Source organism: Rhea americana, unplaced genomic scaffold (genome assembly GCF_003343005.1).
Source record: "Rhea americana isolate MKP2758 unplaced genomic scaffold, rheAme1 scaffold_137, whole genome shotgun sequence".
Lineage (NCBI taxonomy): Eukaryota > Metazoa > Chordata > Aves > Rheiformes > Rheidae > Rhea > Rhea americana.
Window position 1 is genome coordinate 308,912 of NW_028185450.1, and position 20,618 is coordinate 329,529.

The following is a 20,618-nucleotide window of genomic DNA, read 5'->3' on the forward strand; positions in this document are numbered from 1 at the left end:
TCCTTTTAGTATAAAGTGATCTTTACTGTTCAGAAAGAGATTTCCCTTTTTCTCCTCCCTCCTATACCAATATTAATTTGGTACTATATCACTCCTACATTAAAGCATTATTGGAGAAATAATCATACAAAGATTATGCATACAAAGACCAACAAAGAAATAAACCTCCAAAAGCATATATCTGCACTGATAAAAATGCCATGTAATGAAAAAGAAGCTGATAGTTAATTTTTGATGCTAAGAGTAAGAGCAAAAAYCTGTCCCATAGCTTCACTACCTCAGAATCCAATAACCTTCCGTTAACAAAAATTTTTCAAACAAACATTAATTGCTACATAAAAAATTTGAATACTGTGATCTTCTAATACTTCATAAAGTAACAGTATCAGTTAATATTATATTAAAAATGTACAATATTGCACATTACATTAAAAATACTATTATTTAAATACAATGACTTTCTGTTTACAACGTGCTTGGAAAACCCTAAATATTTTTCTGTACTACAAAAGTGATTCTAACTRCTACATTGATTCATAAGAGGGGAACGTAGACAGTGTCAGCTTGCTGTAATGAGAACAAAAAGATGCAAGTAGAAGGATTCAGTTGAATTTGGACAAATTACTTACCTACTTTCAATAACACCACTTGATTTCAATGCTTAGACTCTGATATTCATTCTCTACAACTCTGAATATTTGTAGCTCATACCATATTTTTTCCGGGCGGAATGTCTGGTCAGCRCTTTTGAAAGCGAAGCTTGATTAGATTGCTCTTAGTAGAATTAGCTTTTCCAGACTAGATTCACCCTTTTAATAATAGGCTATAATAATGCCACCTGWCTTGTAAGAATTCTTTGAAATCCTRTTAATAGAATTAGAGTATTAATTAAATGTATTATTAATTATACAGTATTAATATGTATGGAACTAAAAGAGTAAAAATAAGGTTATGTTGAAAGAATACAAAGACACGTGCTTCCGGTGTGCTGTTTTCCTCCTACCTTCTCACTATTTGTGCCCAACYGTCCTCATATCCTTCAACTTTCAAATTCTAATTTTCTAATCAACCAAACTCTCCCCCCTGCCTCTCTCCAGTCTCCTCCTCTCCTGGAAATTTTTATTCACCATCTACTAGAAGGAACTGTCTTTAAAAGTACATTGCAATTAAAAATATATAGTATCTCATGGATCAATCTATAAGTTTATTTTTGCAAAAAGCTCAGAGATGAAGAGAAAGTATTCATCTCAAAAGTGGCAAGAATACATTTTGTAAGTTAGATATTCTTTTGTACCTTTGTCTGCTATAGCAAAGATACTATCCTTTCTTGAAAAATAGTTTTTGGACATGTCTTTACACAGACTCAAATCCTGATTTTAAAAGTGGGATTCTGAAATCCCATCACATTATTTCATGGTAATTCAGTCATCCAAAGCAAGAGCCCTAAAATCCCATTCCCCCCCCCCCCGCTTTAGTTGATTAGACCTTGAAGGCTGAAGCTTGGTCTGTTCTGAGGATGGTGTTCAGCCCTGAGGACTGATACTTTGCCTGGATGTTTTTGGACAAGAAAACAAAATATGGAAGTGCAGGAAAAACAGAAGAACACATTAACTTTGTTCAGAGACCACTCTGTTGATGTGAGGGTTTGAAGACTGGATACTTGTGATACTCCTTACTGTATTTCCCAAATTATCCCTGTTGATAACATGATTGTGTCACRTAGAAGGAATAGAAAACTAACGGTTGAAAGAAAAGACCTTACCTTATAGAAATAAATTGTTACCAAAGTACAGGAAAAATAGTGAAGATGGGAACAGCCATCTGTAATTTTAGTTGTGTTGGAGGCAACATTGGACATGGAAGATCAAGTCCAAGAGGGAAAAAGGAAGAGGCAGGAAAATGATAAGCTCTGAACAATAAAAGACACTTAAAAACTTGTTCTGGTGTTGTTATGCAAAGGCAAAGCCATAGGAATGAAAGTTGTTTTACATATATAACCCATATAAAGTGGTCAGGGTAGTCTAAAAAAAAGCTTGGACAGGAGTTTAGAATTGGACTTTAAATGAGAGGATGCAGACATCTTAAGGTTTTTATTCCAGTCCATATAAAACTGTAGCTTTCAAATCAGTTTTATAAAAAAAGATGACAAATCAATAGTCAGACTAAAATATACAGATGATTTTCAAAGCAACTTTTCTATATTGATGAGGTATACAGAAGGTAAGTTTTGATACTGATTAAAAATGCATCCTATTGTGCAAACGGCTGCATACAGTTCATTGGAATATAGCTCTCTGAGCATGACTACGTTCAAGATGATTAAAGATTTCTTCTTCTGCTTCTGGAGTGAGCTGAATGTTATCTTTGATTGGAGACAGCGGGTCTGACTTTTTACAGGATGGGAGTTTTTCATATTCTCTGCACACACAAAAAACAAAAACAAGGATATTATGACATTTTATGTTTCACATACCTTTATGTGAAATCACAGACCTGTAAGAACACAGGGGTTAAAAACAAAACAAAAAACTTCAGCCAGCTACCCACTCCTCCATGAATAAGCACAAAATAATTTTCATGATGGAGAGTTATAAACCTAACTCAACTACTGCTGAATAATTTTTCAAAAATTATTTCAGCTCTGCTYCAGTTATCTTGTGAACAAATTACAGCTATTAGCTTCATATCAGAAACAGAGTATGTACCACATTCAAGGAAGCGTGGAACATTCAGAGTAAAGATAAACTCTTTCAAAAACCTGTAGTTTCATGCATATCCCGAGTCTTTACAAAAGGACAGAACAGGTTAAGTCCCACGTGATTTGTTTGTCACCAATGAATGCAATTCTTAAGACATAGCTTAAGAAGAATTGCGGGAGGTGGGAGATGCACGCTAGAACACTCCAAGCTAAGTGGCAAAACTGAGCAAGCTGTGAAAATGGGAAAACCTTTTTATGGGGGAAAAAAAAAATCAAGAGGAGATTCCCTCAAAAACTAATAAGCAGCTACTTTAATATGTAAAATTAGGTAAGTTCAACAGTTATAGCACATCATAGAATCCAAAACTGGATAGATAAAACATGGTTGTTGGAAGCAAAAATCTTGCAGTCATCCGCAGAGATAAAGAATRTGGTACRATCTACACTCTGTCCTATATGTCTGTAGTTGGATAAATCAAAATACATGGGTGGTCTCCTTCCGAGCAACCCTGGTCAGACATTCCCAGTTTGATGACGAGACAGACATATTCAAATACTGTCACTTGCTCTTTGAAAGTGTTTTTCTCAGGRAAAGCTTTGCCACTATGCGCTTTTACCTGAGCCCAAATGGAGTAGTCTAAGTTGAGGTACATATATACATTTTTCTTTTTAACAAAAAAAAGAGATCATTGTCCTTCTAGTTTAAACCTTGAAAAGATTTTTCAGAAAACTTCAAGATAGACAATTAGGGTGCACAATAGAAAACTATGGCATTTTATGGTGCACAGAAAGGTCTCTTAATCAAGGACTACCTAACAAATATTCCATCAGTTCACCATCATTATTTCAAAAGAAGAACATATTTGATAAATCAGCCACCTTAAAATGTGAGAGGTACATAAGTCTAAAAATCTAACAAAAATGCCCTGTATTTGATGTTAAATGTAATGATGATAACTTTTATATAAACTATGAACTAAATGAACTACTTAAATGTATTTTAGCTGAGAATATTTCCTGGTTAAGAAGAAAAGTAGTAAAGAGTGTATTTACCACAAATCATTCTTGACGGTTATGTCAAGTAATAAAAAAAGTGAAATTGCTTATTAAATTAAGGAAGGGTATGTAGAAAAATAGATCTTAAGTTGTTCTTTCTGTTGCGTGCAGGAAACATGCATAGAGTCTGCTTTGAAATATGGAGTAATTCAGTAATTCATTACTTATCTGAAATATGCACAAATCTATTTTCAWCACAGTGGGGACCTGTGCACACCTTAACATTTTAGTAGTAAGATTAAAGTGTTTCTTGAAGCAGTGGCAGCCAAAGGAGAGAGAGTTATTATGTGAACCGCCTCATTGTTTTCAGTGTGACTCTTAGCTTAGTTTTGCCTTTTCCATGTTCTGCAGTGTGCTAAGTAAGAGGCTTACTAAACAACTAAGTAAGAGATTCCATCTCACTGGAATTAAAATGAATTTTGTCCTTTCTCTATGAAGCAGAAATTCTATTTTGTGTCCATCTATTTTCCCTAAAACAATACTGAAGGAATAGCAAGGAAAGAGAGAAAAAGCCCAGCTGCATTTCACAGATCAGACAAAGAAGAAGGGAAGAAGCAATGGGGAGGGTTGGGGAGGAAGGAGAAGTAAATAGTTTGATGTAGTAAGAGGTTAAAGCAACTCACCTTTTAAATTGGAAGTTTTTCCACAGTTCACTAATGGTGGCTTGCAGCCCCAGCTTATTTTCAATGTCACAGTGATTTCTCTTCTGCACAGGTGATAGTTTCTTGCTTAATCCACTTACTTTAGCTGGTACCAATGGCTTAAGCTTTGTCACAATACGTGACCCTACAGAACTGGATTTACGTAAACCAGGAACCTGTGGGATTTTAATATTATATTATAAACTGGTTAAAGTGACAACCTGCAAGCAGAGATGCTCCTGCTGTAAAGCTTATAATCAAAGTTCTTCACATTGTGTTGAGACAATGCAATCTGATGTCACAATGTATATATGTCTTTAATCTAAAAACTCCTTGTCATACAATAATAGAAAATTCAGTTTTAAGAACTGCCAAATCTGTTTGTGTGTCTTTGCAACCAGAAGAGGCTGCAAAAGCACTTTTCATTTGAAAGTGATTTTTTTAAATCTCTTGAACATTTGTTCACCTGACAGAGTAGAATAAACCAAATTCTTCAATGTCACCTTCCAAAATTTTAAGAGAAGCCATTATGAAGGACCCTATTTTTCACAAAATCTAAGCACAGCAAAGAAATATATCAGCACAATTACCCTAAGGATCACTGGATCTCTGGTTGGACCTTCTTATCACACAGTTTCTCTATCTGAAAGCCAAAGCAATTCTGACTGGCCAGAATGTATCTCTAGAACAGCAACCAGTCTTAAATTTGAAGACATCAATTAAAGCAAAATGCATTGCTTCACTAAATTTATTCTCGCTATTAACTATCTCTATGATTAAAAATGTATGTCAGTTCACATACTGGTTTCAAAACACTGAATTTGTTTGACATTTACAAGCATACTTATGTGTTTTGACCTGACCTAATCCCTGTAATTAATCTAGCCAGTGTGATTTTTACATTTCATGCTCTCATTCCTAAACTGAATCTCTTACATCCCCATCTTTTTTCTAGGATCAGTATCAGACTAACTGGCACATAGCTGCCCAGATCACTGTTCTTGCTCCTTCCAATACTGATACATTATTAATCTTTATTGCCTTCTGGAATTCCACGTATTTTGTTGGTTAATATTACTGTAAGCAAATCAGTAAAGCCTCAGACAGTTTTCTCAAGAGCTGAGGGTTCAAGCAAATCTGACTATTTAGAGTGTTTAATCTACTGTAGCTCCTTCATATACACTATCTCAATCTCTTCCTATATGCAGGACAGAAATAAGAATACCACTTAAAGATTATCTTTCTTCACTAAAAAAAAGAATTACTTTGGCAGGAAGTAATGCATCTATAATATTATGTTAACAACAGAAGAAACACACTTGAGTCAAGTCAACTGGATTTATTTTTCCTACTTGTGTCTCACTTGAAATTATACCTATTGCTATCTATTTAATCTCTTTCCGTTTGTGATATGTGTGGATATAATCATAGCAWACCAATTTGATGCATGTAATTTATGCTGGTAAAGAAATTCTTTTACTTTGTCCAAAACTACAAATTCACAAGTGTCAGAAGTCCACAAATGGCCTCTTTTTTGTATTTTCCATCTATTTTCTTCTGTCTTACATATGCTTATAACTTTTCAACTTTGAGAAGTAGCCATTTTGAGGCACTGGAACAACATTTTTCTGTTTCAGCTCTTCTAGCACTTGATTATAGAACATGAACAGCTCACAATGGCTGGTTTCTAAGCAATCACTCACTCCCAGCTCACTATTCTAGCTTTTGCCTTTCCAAAGTATCAAAATATAATTATTAAAATAGGGTACAATACCTGCAGAGTAGTAACCTCCTATAGTTAGTTGTTATAGTTAGTTGACTTCAAGATCCTATAGAGCTCGTTATTTTATAGGCATTCATTAAAAACTAATACATGTTTCTATAACATTAGAATTGACTAGCTAGGCACATGCATTTTGAACTGGAATCATGACAAGAGCTGACAATCTCTCCAGATTTCTTCTCCAGCTGTTAAATATCTGTAGATTGGCTATGTTACTCAACTCAGCAAAACTGGAACAATTGGCATTTTAAGAGATTGACTGCATCTTCCATAAATTGTCACTCACTATTCCCTTCAGTATCTTTTCCTGTACTTATCACCAGCAACAAGGATTTTCCTCATTCCACTAATAAGTTTTATCCTTGCAGTAAGCTTATCCCAAAGGACAGCTGAGCCAAAAGTGATGCTCCTGTCAGTGATGCTTCTTCCACTCAGTGCTGGCTACTTGCTCCCACAGTCTCTCTGATGCTAAAACCAGAGGAACTCATGAGTCCAAGTAGGCCAGAGTTTTGATATAGTTGATGCATTTGCTGTTGTTGCAGAGTTAGTTTTTAGTCAGGTTAGTTTCCTGGTTCAAATCATTATGATTATTATTGCCAGCACGTAAAGGAATTGGAAGAAATGCATGACCAGAGAAATAAATGCAGAAAATCCTTCCACTAGCAGCCTGCTTTAAGCGAACCCTGTTGTCATAATGGATTTTCAGCATATTTACATACTCTGAAGAGCTCCGATCATCCTGAAAGTYTGTTTACATAAGATGCTTACATTACAATTATATTATGTATTCTCCTATATTTTGTWTATACTTTCACCCAATACACATTTGGGGTAAGAAATTATTCTTTAAGCAAAACTTATTAARCAACTTCAAAAGGAAGTCATTTGATTCTGAATCCCAAGATGATTTAATTTCATTGCCTAGTCTTGCTGAAGAGAACCACACAAAGTGTTATTCTAATGAAAAAGCACAGGCTTGTAAACAGGTGGCAGGAGTTCAAGCATTAAAGAACAGAGATAACTCCAGTTTCTTAACATGAAAGTTAATACAAATAACCACAAGATGTCACTACTGTTCTATAGAACACAAGCAGTTCTTAGGAGTATCACAGTGACAGGAAACATAATACTAGTTCAACCATTTTCAGACATCTAAGAAGGCACATAGCAGACAACCCCTACCAACAGGAAAAGAGAGTTGACTAAAAGATGAGCTCTGAAGCAAAACTGACTGTTCTTCCATAAGGTTATCTACTGTCTAACAAGGCTTATAACTAGAGCAGCTTAAACAAAAGACTAGTTAAAACTTTTCCCAAATTCAGAATTTAGTTTTTCCGGTCAAAGAGGAATTGACAGCAAAACTGGTGGATTCATGCACATCAGCAATGAAATAACGTTCTATCTTGTGACTCTATTGGGATTAGCCATGTGACTAATCTATGTTATAAAGATCTGCATATTTAGCATTCCTGAGGAAACTTAAAAGGTGTTTTTGGCTTTATTTTGGCCTCTTGATTTATGCTGAATGTTCAAAATCCCAAAGCAAACTGCAACCATGTCAGTCATGGGGGTTGAAGTCCATCTTGGTTCTAATGCAGATGAACAAGAAAGTAGTTTTCTCTTACCAATGTATGCATATGCTTCAGATTCTTCCATTTTAAGTTTAGAATGAACCAGCATGAACACACACAGATATTCAGTGTTTGATAGATCTCATAGTAAAATTAAAGCAGTTCTTACCTTGGTTTTTGGGAGCATATTCTTTTTGTCAGTGTGTACAGCAGAAAAGACTGGAGAGCTCTGAGTACATAGATTATCAGCCAGTTTTGGACTGGAATCAAATTCCTTCATCAAGGGGGGAAAAAAAAAAGTCAGTTAGTTTTAAAACAGCTTATACAATATATATTTTTTATATCCTTACATTTATACATAGTGCTACTGGTATTTCTATAAACTTATCCAAAAGCATGAGCTTACTTTCAGCAAGCAACACTATATTGCTATATATGTTTTCAAAAAGATTTCTTCAGGGACTAACAAAGGCAGAGAACAAAAGATAAGCTATCAGTTTTGATGTAACCCATTGTTTTTCCAGTCTTCCACTGCTGTCAGTACAAACTAAAAACAAGGAACAGACTTGATTTTAAGCTAGTAAAGTCAGTCCATGCTATACAGCAACATTAAACACAGTCAAGTTTTGTTAGAAGTTATATTAATTGCAGGATATCATTTTAAAGAGAAGGCTTTGATGGCTGATTTCTTAGACAGTGATAGATGAAAGCAAATGCTGAAACAGTGTTATTTTCTTACTTCTGCAGGTGAATTGTTAGATACTTGTGACACTTTTGAAGACTCCAAACTGCTTTCTGATAGCTTACAAGACACACAAGACTGTGAGGAACATTCCAGTTCTGCTACGAGAGAAGATTCTTCATCTGATTCACCACACRGTGCCCCACTCTCCATTTGCAACTTATTGATCTCATCTTCCTGGGATGCCATGTAGTTGCTTTTCTGTTGGTGAAACTGCTTTGACAATACAGCATGAGGACCAGGATTTCCTGAACTATTTTCGAGGATGCTAAGCCACTGGAAGCAACTTTTCTGTGTTTCTCCAGGAAGTGATAAGGTAGCCCTTGTAGGTCTTTCAGTTTCTGAAAACTGAGAAACATTTTCCGCTGCCGGCTTTATTTCCTGTTTCTGGCAATCCCTCTCCTTGTCTTGAGTTAGTTGGCTATCATCTGTCTTTGCTCTAAAATCAAGCATATCTGCAGCATCGCAGAAAAACCTGAAGTAAAGTACATTATAGGGGAAGATAAGAGAGAAGAAAGTTATTGCAAATGAGTATTTCATCTTCAAAATCCAATAGTAGTTCTGTACCCATCAGCTTGATTTTTGAATCACATTTGGAGAAGCAGATTATTTTGACAATGGGTCAGTCACTAAGGTCTTAATCCTCTAGACCCTCATGGAGACATTTAACTTTAAAATACAACAGTAAAATCACTTTACAGATGACTTTTCCCATTGAAATGTAAACACAYGAGTCATTGACGGAAAATACTAATATGTTCATCATCTGGAAAATAGAAACATCTAGGAATCCTACAAAATGTAAAGATATATTCATTAATTATCAGAAAGTAAAATTGCAATGGAACCCCTTAGTGTTTCTTATCAAGGAAGCTGGACTCTGTCCTGCTCTTTCCACATTGTAGCAGCAGGCTCTAGGAGTAACCACTAGTCAAAGCTTTTCAAGAAACTGTGCACTGCTTTGCAGAAAAAGCAACTATCACTGAAAATTCTTAATTTTTGATGCAACATAAACTCCCAGCTTTCACTCACACCTTCCTGAGCTAAACAAAGACTTTCTTGTAAAATGACAGCTCTCAAAAAAATTCTGATGTTCAGGCGATTTAAGATCCCAAAGTGCTGATACAAACATCAAGAGCAGAAAATGAATGGGATTGAATAAGAAAAAGCTATTTGGCATACTTTATGACCAAGGTCTGGCTTTAATTAAAACAGACAGAACCTGCCAGAGTCAGACAATGAGTAAATGCTGCATTTTCATTTGGTAACTGCTTACATATTTGGCATAAAACAGATTGTTTTAAGACTTAGCATGATCCTTTCCTGGAAAAACATCATCATCAATAAATCCTAACTAATTTTGAAATCCATACGCTGAGCTAAAGAATACTAAAGAGAAATTCTGCCTCATAGCCCTCTTTTCTGCAGAATAACAACAAACCCCCTTTCTGCTGTAAATAAAAACAAAAACAAAAAACAAAATCAAATCCAACCCATGTGCATTAACTATATGCAGCAAATGAGGTCTGCTTTCTAATTTTCACTCACTTCTCAGACRGTGAAAACATCCACAAGTATTTCTTAAGCAAATTCAGCCATGGCTGAGTAATACAAGCTTAGTCAGTGCATAGCTTACATTTATGAAGAGAAACAACTGGCCTCAGGGAAAACAAAACAAAGTAAACCCAAATCTCAGACTGTTCAGTCACAAGATAAAATATCACTTAAACTGTTTTGCAAATGATTTGTTGTCCTATCACCTCCTTTCATGCCACAAGCCACCAGAAAAAAAATAAATTGTCATATGTTCTTCATTAATCTCATATCTAGGTATAAATATATTAACCTCCTACCCAAGCAGACTTGTCATTTTAAGAAAAAACTAAAAACCTTTTGTGTCATTCCTAGTCTTCTACCAAAGATCCAGCATCTAGAGATTCATAAACAGTTGGAAATGTAAAAACTGTATCTCATCAGTTAGATAGTATTATTCTATCCTCCTACCCCCCCAAAAAAACAACTCAAGTTTTAACTTATGAGTCAAGTTCTATTATCAAGCAGCACGCTGATTTTTAGACTAGTAAGCTCACACCTCAACAGCTTCTATTATTTGACCTTCAACAATGAATTTAAATTTAGGACTTCAGGATGCAAGAATAGCTCCTTTTACATAATATGCCTAGTAAAAGAAGTTTGGCATCTCAGCTCAGGATTTATTATGCAACCATTAATGCATGTATAAGTCCAAAATAAAATACTGAAAATGAGAAAAATGTTATTTCAGCAACTATGATAATGGATTGTATTTTGGTACTTACAAGAAAGTGTGACGCCAACATACCTGCTTCTTGTTCCTGGAACAACTACAGCATCTTGCTCTTTGTTTTTCCTTCGCAAAAAGGAAGCAAATTTATTTCTAACTCTTGGAAGGGAGTTGGAGCTTTCTTTACTGACAGAATTTTCTGAGGTAGCAATGCTTTGTATTGCAGAGACATTCTTTTGTGGTTCACAGTCTTCAACACTCTCCTTCTTGGCTTTTTTGGCTTTTGAAGATGAATACTGGTTCAATAGGTCTCCATCTGAGAGCTCTTCTAAATTTAAAGACAATTTAGRCATCATTGTACAAGTATGCTCCAGAAATAACTACTATTTATAAGAGAACTGAATATTTCACACTTAATTCTCACAGACTTGAATATTTGTAAGACCTGGTAAGGACATTCTAGATGTTACATCTCAGAAATCTTTAACACTGCACTTTTCTAATACATAGCCTTAAAGTAACTTTCTATGTTTTCACTCTAACTACCTCTGCATAACAGCTGAGATTTAAAGAGACAAAAAGTGCAGAATCATGTTTCAATACTTTCAAATTTAAGTCTTTTTTTTTTCTTGAAAGCAGAATTAATTAGTAAGATAAATGCAAATTTTGATAAATTAAGGTTTAGGAGGATAACAAGAATAGCAAAGGCAAAAAGGGAAACCTGGTAGTATAATTAGAAAGAGAAGTAAGAGAAAGTACTTATCAGATAAAGCATAATGGGAAAAAAAGTGCCCCTTATATTAGAAACTTTATTTCAGAACATATAATTTAGGTCACATAGAAGACACAGGATAGCACAGATCTAATAGACCACAAGAAAGTCAGATTGAGGAGCACTCAGGCAAGGGAAATAGGCTGCAGAAGAATACAGCAAAAATTCTTGAAAATTTCTCTGTCCAAGTCATTCTATAATGAATAGACCATTTTTAGTTCTTCATAAGCCATTATAAAATAGAAATTAAAACAACAAAAAAAAAACTTCTTTTAAAAATGGCAACAATTGAAAAGTATAAGCTTTTGTAACAAATAAAAGAAAGTAAACAAATGTTGCTGAAAGTTTGCTGMCAAACATGAAACTGTTACATAGGCTTTAACATTGTGACTCTGCAGTCCTGCAGCTTGTTGAGAAGAGAATACATATAGACTCAGAAGGAGATTTTCAGAGGCCTAACTCCACTTAAATTCTATCAAGTGAAAGATAAAAGATTTGCTTTCCCACAACCCTCTTCTGGGTTAACTTTTCTTTAAGCAAACATACCACTTCTTGGCCTTTTTGCTAAGAGCTCTTTGCCTGAAAGTTTCAGTCCTTTGATACTAATTATCTTCTCAATGCCTTTGGTTGTTGTTTTCTCAGGTAAAGGCATTGTACGTGGAACAGTATCTGTATTAGGGCCAAATCTGTAGTCTCTGCTCCAAATGCTATTTATGTGGTTAGCAGCTCTATCATTCCAGTCACGACTTCTCTGCTGCCTAAACTACAGAAGAAATAAAAGCAAGACATCAGTTGAATAATTTTGCCTTTTTCATAGTTTCACAGTTTAGCATGTAAGGTCATTTTAGCATTTGCACAGCGGGTACTGATATGGCTACTCCACACGAACATTTTCTTCTTGCTCCCACATTTCTCATGCTTTCTGTAGAGATTATTTTTCTTCTGCTCTGCCACGAGTTCATTCTAATATGATTAATTGCTAATCCGAGACAAATTAGAGTTAAATATTTCCCCAAATTAATTTTTTTAATTTGATAAAAATTATCTTTAGTTGTATACAAGAACTGTATACACTCAGTCACTTCAGGAATTGTGGGGTTTTTTTGTTTGTTTTAGTTATTTCTGTAAACAGTCTTRAGGACTTCAAGGACTTATCCAGAAGGTCTGAAAATAAACCAAACATTAAAAGGCAAATGCCTTGAAAAGTAAGATTTTTTACATATGGTTTTGTAAGCTACAGGTCACAATTTACACAGTCATCCTCTTTGTACAAGTAAATATCAATACTCAGCTAAGATATGCAAGTTCAAGTCTTCTACTGTAAACAAACACATTCAAGGGAGGAAGGAAAATAAAAATCTCCCAAACTTCACATTATATCATACAAGTATCTCCAGTAACAATTTTTTCAGCACTGGAAAAGAATGTTTCAGATTACAGTAGAAAGACATCACAAGTGTTTCTAGGAATAACTGCCAAAGCGTTTTACTTTTCATATTGCTGTCCATACTTTACTTTCACAAATGCACCCATTAAAACAAAGAAAAGCAAAAAAAAAAAAAAAAAANCAAACCCAAGTAAAATATAGATATAATTCTGTAAGTGTCCAGTCTAGGTGGTGCACCTGATATGTTCATGTTCAATCAGTAGTAAATAATCAGGATTATTCTGATCACTAAAAATCATTTATTTCTCTTCATTACTTACACAAAAGGAGTCTTTGCTTGGGGCTCCAGGACTACTTAAGTCAGAGTGCTTAAAACTGCCTACATTTTTCAGAAACTGCAGAGAATTTAAAGCAAAGTGAAAAGCTACAAGAACCAGGATTCAAATGCTACTATACTCAGTCTTGCCCTACTGTCAAAATGAACGTAGCAATCCAAACACCAACATCCATTATTTCACTAACAGTTAAAACACAGAATCATAGTTAGAACCATAGTCAGGCATTAAAAAGCAGGTATAATCAAAACTCTAATAGTTTGTAAAACAATGGATCCTAAAAGCACACTCTCATATTTATATTTTTTGGCATCTTTTAACTGACAAAAAAGGCTTTATTGGTTATACCTGTTAAAAACTTAAATTCCAGTTTAAGTGCCATTGGGACAATTCACTTCATGTGAGAATGCTTTCTCGGATGGGAGCTTGCAAAATTGCCAGAATGAAACATCATCTGATGTTCTCTTTAGTGAATGGAAGAACTAAAAAGTCACAAAATTTTTTTTAAAAAAATGTTTCAATTACTACCTAGAGAGTCTTAAAAATGCTGCAAAAATTGTTAGGCTAGGCATTGCTCATATTTCAGGTTACAAAAGTGCTTTATGAAGTTCTAATACTTTAGTCATAATCAGAAGAAAAAAAACAAGATAAAACTGTTTTTTCCCCTCTTTTTCCTGGGGTTGCTTTCTAACCCTTTCTTCTTTACATTTATTTGTGAAAATACACAATTTTGTAGTAGAATAGCTTTCATTGCCAAGTTAGTTGTGGATAACATGCAACCATGCTTTCCCATGAATCTTCAGACACATGTCAATATCCTGCTATATTATTTTAGAACAAATTTTTTACCTGGGCAGTGTCAGGGTTATAATTATCAATTCGTTCCATTGTATCGATGTCAACATTACCAACAGCAATTTGAAAAGCAGTAACATCACCAAAGTGTCTGTCCCCGTCGTGTTAAAGGAAAGTATCTGAATACAAACTAAATTGTAAGAACTACAGCAAGAAAATTAGAATTGCTGTTTCCCATTTCTGTGTTAAAAGACACTGCCAGAATATTAACCAAAAGGAAAAAGATACATACTCCTGCTCATGGCTCAATCTGATGCAATAAGAATTATACCATATCTGCAGGATTTGGCAGATCATAGGAAAACGTTGTCATCAGCAGGAAAATTGATCCTCTTTCTCCTTCCTAACTTGGGAAAGTGCCCTAGCTTGAAGAACATAGAGACTAGTATCTATTTCAACAGTCCTCTCCCTTTCATCGTTTTCCTAATCTTCCATGCTGAAATTATGCTACACAAATGTAGAGCAACATTACTTGTTCTACTGGAAAAAAAAAATCAGGTAAAACAGGGAATGCTTAGATTAAGCAATGAGCTGAGCTCTAATTATAAGAATTAAATTGGCTGAAATTATCACACATACAACATAGGCACTGATTTTAAAAAGAGTTTTAAAATAACTCATCAGTTTAAATATAACCTGTATTTTAGGAGCATTTTTCTGAAAAATTATGAAAAATTATTTCTACTTAAGTGATAGGTCTTCTTTATTACTCTCTTCCCCTTGCCTTTAAAAAAAAATGAATTAAATCAGAAGAAAAGAATTTCCTGTTTGTATAAAGTCACATTTTGAACAGACATTCATATAATGGAAAATAGGATAACACACTACAACTGCTCACCCATACTTCCCCCCATTATTTTAATACAGAAAGGATACCGTCCCGCATAGATTAGTGTTTCTGAATCAACATCATCACCATATGCATTCAGAGGAACTAGTTTTCTGTTGACCGGATCAAAAACTAATTGATAAAGGAACGTATTGTTGGCTCGTGTAAAACCTTCTATATATTCTTCTGATACTGTTATATTCATCTTCAAGTACTGACCCATTTTCTTAATAACCTGTCCAAAAAAAAAAAAAAAAAAAGAAACACACCCCACTTAGTTGTTATATTTAAAGAGATAAGACAATTCCATGCCTGTCTTCAAAAACATTACTCCAAAATTTTCAGATTTTTAAATATAAGAAATTTGGGGTTTAGCAGAATATACGGAAGARTGAAGAGAAGGAATACACAACAGCCTTCCCCAAAAGCAACATAAGTTTACCCTTTTGTTTAATTCTTAATAACAAATAAAGATGCATAAACGTAGAATGTGCATTCTGTTAGAAATAAGTAGTCTAGTATTTTGGGGGGGGGGGGGGAGAAAGAGTGGAGAAGTTGTTTGCATTGTTTTTCCACCTTCAAATTGTTTAACWTCACATAAGTAGTACAATTCAACTTTTCAGAAGGTCTTCTTATCCAACAGATAAATACAAAGTCTGAATAGAAATAAGAAGCATCTCTATTAACGTATATTTACTGGAACTAAAGTATACCAAGTTTTATCCTTTACATTACCAGAACACAAGTCACATGCAGGTGTTTTTAGAGTAGGAAAACACCGAACTAATCAGCACCTTTTTTGACTGTCATAAAAAGAACACAGATTTATCCAGCAGCTCCTCCTCCATATTGTTACCGAGCCACTTTAGAAGTGCTTCCTTATAATTCATTAATTGCCTAATACATTTTCCAAGTTCACAGAAGACATACCATGCTATTTTGAAGAGTAAGTCTGTTATACTAATGAAGGCCACAATCTGTCCTCTTCCCAAAATAAAACATCAGTTGTATTTTGGTAATATATCCTACCTCCAGGTCAATTTACTCCTCTCAGTAAGAGATAGAAATTCTGACTGGCACTATTGGAATACTTTGTACCTTTTGATTCACTTACAACTTTCCAACACTTAGAGCAATGATGAATCACGTGACAATTACTAAGTGAAAAGCTCTTCAAATGAAGAAATCTTGAAGTTTTTGCTCAAAACTAAATTTAACTAAAAATATGATTAGAATGGAAAAAGTTAAGCTCCCTTTTTACTTTCATGAATTCTAACTGAATTCATTAAACAGATCAGGCCCTTGGAGAATTAATCGTTTATCTAAACTTACTTACTTTGGTGTATTTCATTAAGTATGTATCTTCTACAAGCTTCAACATATGGATAAATTTAACTCAGCATCTTTCTCAAGCACGGTAAAATACTACTTTAAGCATCTCCTCAAAATGGAGAAAGTTAAGAACTGCTCAGATGTTTTCAACTAAGTGTTAATCTCAGATAGATAAAGAGACAGAGGCTCCTAAACTGCCAATACACTAGACTGAATTAAGATTACCTTTATAATATCTGGATTGTTAGCTAACTTTAATAACTTGCATGCTTTAGCTAACCCAATTCCATGAATTGATGGGAGGTAGTCACAACCAGAGAGAATGCACATGTAGCGGAATTTCTCTTCTGTAAAAACGTTTCCAAGCTGCTTGCAGTTTCCTAGTCGAGCTTGATCAATCTCCAGTCCATTTCCAAACTTGTCAATTTTCAGAAACACCTGATAACGAAAAGGAAGTGAAAACAATAATTTTCATTCACATTATAAACTTTTTCATTTATACATGTGTTAATTTGTTGCACTTTGCAGAGGTAACAGAGGCTAAGTGTCACTCTTCCCAGTTTTCCCTATTTATTGCAGAAGAATAAATCCATATATCACAAACACTTCTGGCAACTTTGAACTCTGTTTTTAAGATATCAGTAAGAGGTAAGGGATATCTGTGTTTTCTTCCATACCTTTTTACATCCAAAAGCTAAAAGATCAGAATCTTCAGTAATTATGGCTTGAACCATGCCAGTCTTATTAAGATAAGCCAACTGAGCATCAGCTTCATAAGGAGCAACAATACAATCAACTCCTTGGGCTCGTGCAGCCTGTAAAGAAACAAGAAGTGTAAGAAAAATCACTTAAAAAAAAAAAAAAGTTCTTAGGACATCTGAAAAGAACTCCTACCTCAAAAAACTTAAAACTGAAATCCTGCTCTTTTTACCACAAAATTCTCAACGAAGTTAATACGGCTTCCCTTCAACAACTTCATATTCATGGCTCAAAAGTTCATAGTAGTTTAGATCTACATAAAGTTGCTTACAAAAACACCTTTCCTGTGTTGGTCTGTAAGACTATGGTCACTGCATCCGACTACACTGCCATATTCACACTCCTGCCAGTTATACGCTAGATAAATAAAATCACAGTAGAACAAATTGATTTTGTTTTGACAGCAGCCCTATGACTATAGCAGAAGGGTAGGGAAAAGCAGCTGGAAAGGTTTAAGTAGTCAATAACTTTTCTATAGTCTATTCTCAGGAAACACCTTGTGGAAAAAAGATTCTGTGTTTATTCTTCATGTTGCAAAAATAAAATCCCAGACGATACCAAAATCAGTTTATGTCTTTAGCTGGCAAATGACCATCACTTACATAAGTGGGCATAATAAATTTGTAGAAAAGTTAAATTTAATGAACTATGCTTAACATAATTCATGGTGTGCAATACAATTATAGGTTAAGCAAGCAGAGAAAATATTCCTCTTTTGAAGGCATAAAGGAAGAAGTGCTAAGTACTGTGTAGATTTTTTTTTGAAAAATGTTGATCTGAACAACATTAACAACTTACTTTAATTACTTCACGAGCCATAACATGGGTAACATTTACACTGCGCCCAAACCATTCCCTAGCTTCTGACAGTTTTCCCTCTCGAAGCAACTGTTTCCCTTTCAGAAGGCTGGCTTGACGCTTCCTGCAAGATAAACAAAAATATCCTACCTCAGATTATATTTCACTTAATAGAAAAGGTGCTAGAAAGGACTAAGAGACGTGGGAAAAAAAAAAGAATTGTTTCATCAGTGAACACTTCCCATAACTATTCTACTACCTAATGTTTCAAACATAAGAATAACTGCAAATCACTGTCTCCCAAAGCATGCTTGGACTGGCATGTTGAAATAGATGATTAGAAAAGAGTGACAAATCAGGGACTGAAATCAGCAATAAAAAAAAAATAGATGTATATTCTCAGGATGCAGGAAGAGACTTAAATGAATCTAGGAGTATTTGACTTCAGATATTTACTGGTTTGGAGGTAAGAAGGCATTATTTGGCTTCTTCATTTCAAATATCAGGAACTGTTTGTTTGCTGTGGCTAAAGAAGGCCTAAGTCTCATGAGAATTATAAATAAAAGACACTTTAATGAAAAAATTATCACAACTTTATGAGATACTCCATTATAAAGGAACTCAAATCCAAAGAACGTAGTATTAATTTTAACTAAAATTATATTGGGAAGAAATACCTTTTGCATTGAGAAGACTCACAAGGACATATCAAGTGAAAATCTTTACATATTACCGGAACTAATGCTCAGAGGTTTACTTCCTTCCTTTATAAAGGGAGCTTTCATTTATGAAGTGCTGTTCTATTTTTGGAATAAAACCTCTAAGAACAAGTTTGTACGATTTAAACGTAAATTAAATGAAATAGCAGTGCATTGTAATAAAGTTTATCAAAGATTACTGCCTAACTGAAGTTTCAAGTTTTTCAACATTTTGAAAATGAGTTGATATCTTAAACATACTGCTTTGTTTGCAAAATTAATACACTTCAGTACTTACTCTCTTCGGGCCTTTTCCACTTCCTTTTTAGAAGGTAGGGTGCATCCATCAAATACCAAAATTGGTTTAATTCCAAATGATAGGAGCATATCAACAAGTTTCATGCAGAAAGCTACATAACTGTATCAGCAACAACAAAAAGTAAGAAGTGTTTAGTAATAAGGTTTATTTTTCAAGTTTGTTGCATATTTCCTATTTGCAGGAAAGGACAAATGTAAGGTAAGGACAACTATTGATTATCTTATTGTGCTATGCTGTGTGGAGCTGGCTTTTTTTTTTTTTTTTTTTAATAAGGAAATGCTTCATTTCCCAGTTCAAATTGTGGGCATGAAATACTGGACAGACTACTCTTTTCTTCTACACAAGAAGAACACAAGTAGAATTTGTTTTGACTTTCCAAAATAGTTTAAGATTCAAAGTTTCTTACGACTGTTAATGTTTCTCCTGTCAGTCAATTTCTTCCTTGTCTGAAATGCACCTTATTCTTCAAGCTCAGAGAGATCACAGTTAACAGCAGAGTTGTATGAAACACTGCCATTTTTCATATCAATAAAGGAATAGTCTGCAAACCAACTCTTTCTTGCCTCCAATGAAAGATTTAATCAAAATCTCACATAAATGAAGTTTAGACAAGACTAAACAGTGTTGCTTTATTTCTGAAGGAAAAGGCGGCAAAGGGTTCATTTAAAAYGATTTTCAACCTTAAACAAGAGCTCCTATTGGTTTTTCAAAGACAGGGCAAGAACTTACACAAGCCTTACGTAAGCGCCAGAGCTGGAAAGAAATATGACCACAATTTGTGTTCCTCTCCTTCCTGATATAACAATATTGCTAAATGAAGTTGTAGGTTGCACTWGAAAAAACTACTGTTACTAAAAAAAATACAGTAAGCAATGAAACTCTGCAGAACATCTTCGCCACAGCACCATGTATCAGAAGGCCTCTGTATCCTTACACGCTTCTGTTGCACAGCAGTATTCACAGGCTACCACTAGGTACAAATCAGTTGCTGAAAATACTATGTTTGGGACATGTGAATTCATCTATGGAATGTCATCAGAGTTATTAGATTATTATTGGGATAGCGATACGCTGGGGAAAAAAAACAAAAAAACAAAAAACTAACTTCCCAAACTACTGGTGGTTTAAGAGAAAATATTTTAGCACAGACTTTTTTCAGAATTTTCTTTAATATCTACTTTGCACAGTTGATAATTTATTTATGTAGAACCAGTATTTCCATTTCCAGATAATACAACTAAAGGGGTAAGTTCAGAGGAACTTCAGTTAACACATGAATCCACTTTAACTTAAATTTTAGCTCAAGAAATCTCAAGTTAACAAAACTTTAAAGTGTTGTTAGAAACAATTGTACAAGGGCCAAGATCGAAACGTTAACGAAGACTTACAGATCTGTTGGCTCTCCTTTGGCTAGCTTTTCAGCGCAAGCGTAAGCTCCTTTGTGCAGCCAGCAGTACGTGTCCACAGCTACTGCCTGCCCTTTGTATTTCTTCACGTGGGTAGGTTCAGCAGCCTCCTTGATAAACTGAAGCAGGCCATGAATTCCCATGATGATGCTTAAACCGAAGTCCAGGAGAAGAAAAGCGTTAGCACAGCGTTAAACCTGAGCCTGCGCACGGAGGGTCAGCTCAGGCTGCAGAGGAGCCACAGAAACAGAGGCTCCTGCGGACGCTCCCTCCTGCGCGGCCAAGGCCAGGCCCGGGCTCCTTTCCGCCGCCCGACGACACGCAAAACCCGCCAGCCAGCGGTGCGCGCCGCCCGAGGCGACGCGCCTCCCGGC

General features: G+C 34.9%; 1 protein-coding gene across 1 annotated transcript; it reads right to left on the reverse strand.

The window, feature by feature from the left end:
* Window positions 1-2,071: 2,071 nt before the first annotated feature.
* On the reverse strand, window positions 2,072-20,612 carry EXO1 (exonuclease 1). The gene is made up of 13 exons (XM_085298252.1): window positions 20,227-20,612; window positions 18,818-18,937; window positions 17,822-17,945; window positions 16,942-17,079; window positions 16,490-16,702; window positions 14,980-15,167; window positions 14,098-14,194; window positions 12,073-12,289; window positions 10,833-11,082; window positions 8,489-8,966; window positions 7,919-8,023; window positions 4,378-4,571; window positions 2,072-2,418 (listed from the first exon to the last, which is right to left on the reverse strand). Exons 1-13 carry the CDS (start codon window positions 20,385-20,387, stop codon window positions 2,277-2,279), a joined length of 2,427 nt encoding a protein of 808 aa, XP_085154378.1. The 5' UTR covers window positions 20,388-20,612; the 3' UTR covers window positions 2,072-2,276.
* Between the last annotated feature and the right edge of the window lie 6 nt (window positions 20,613-20,618).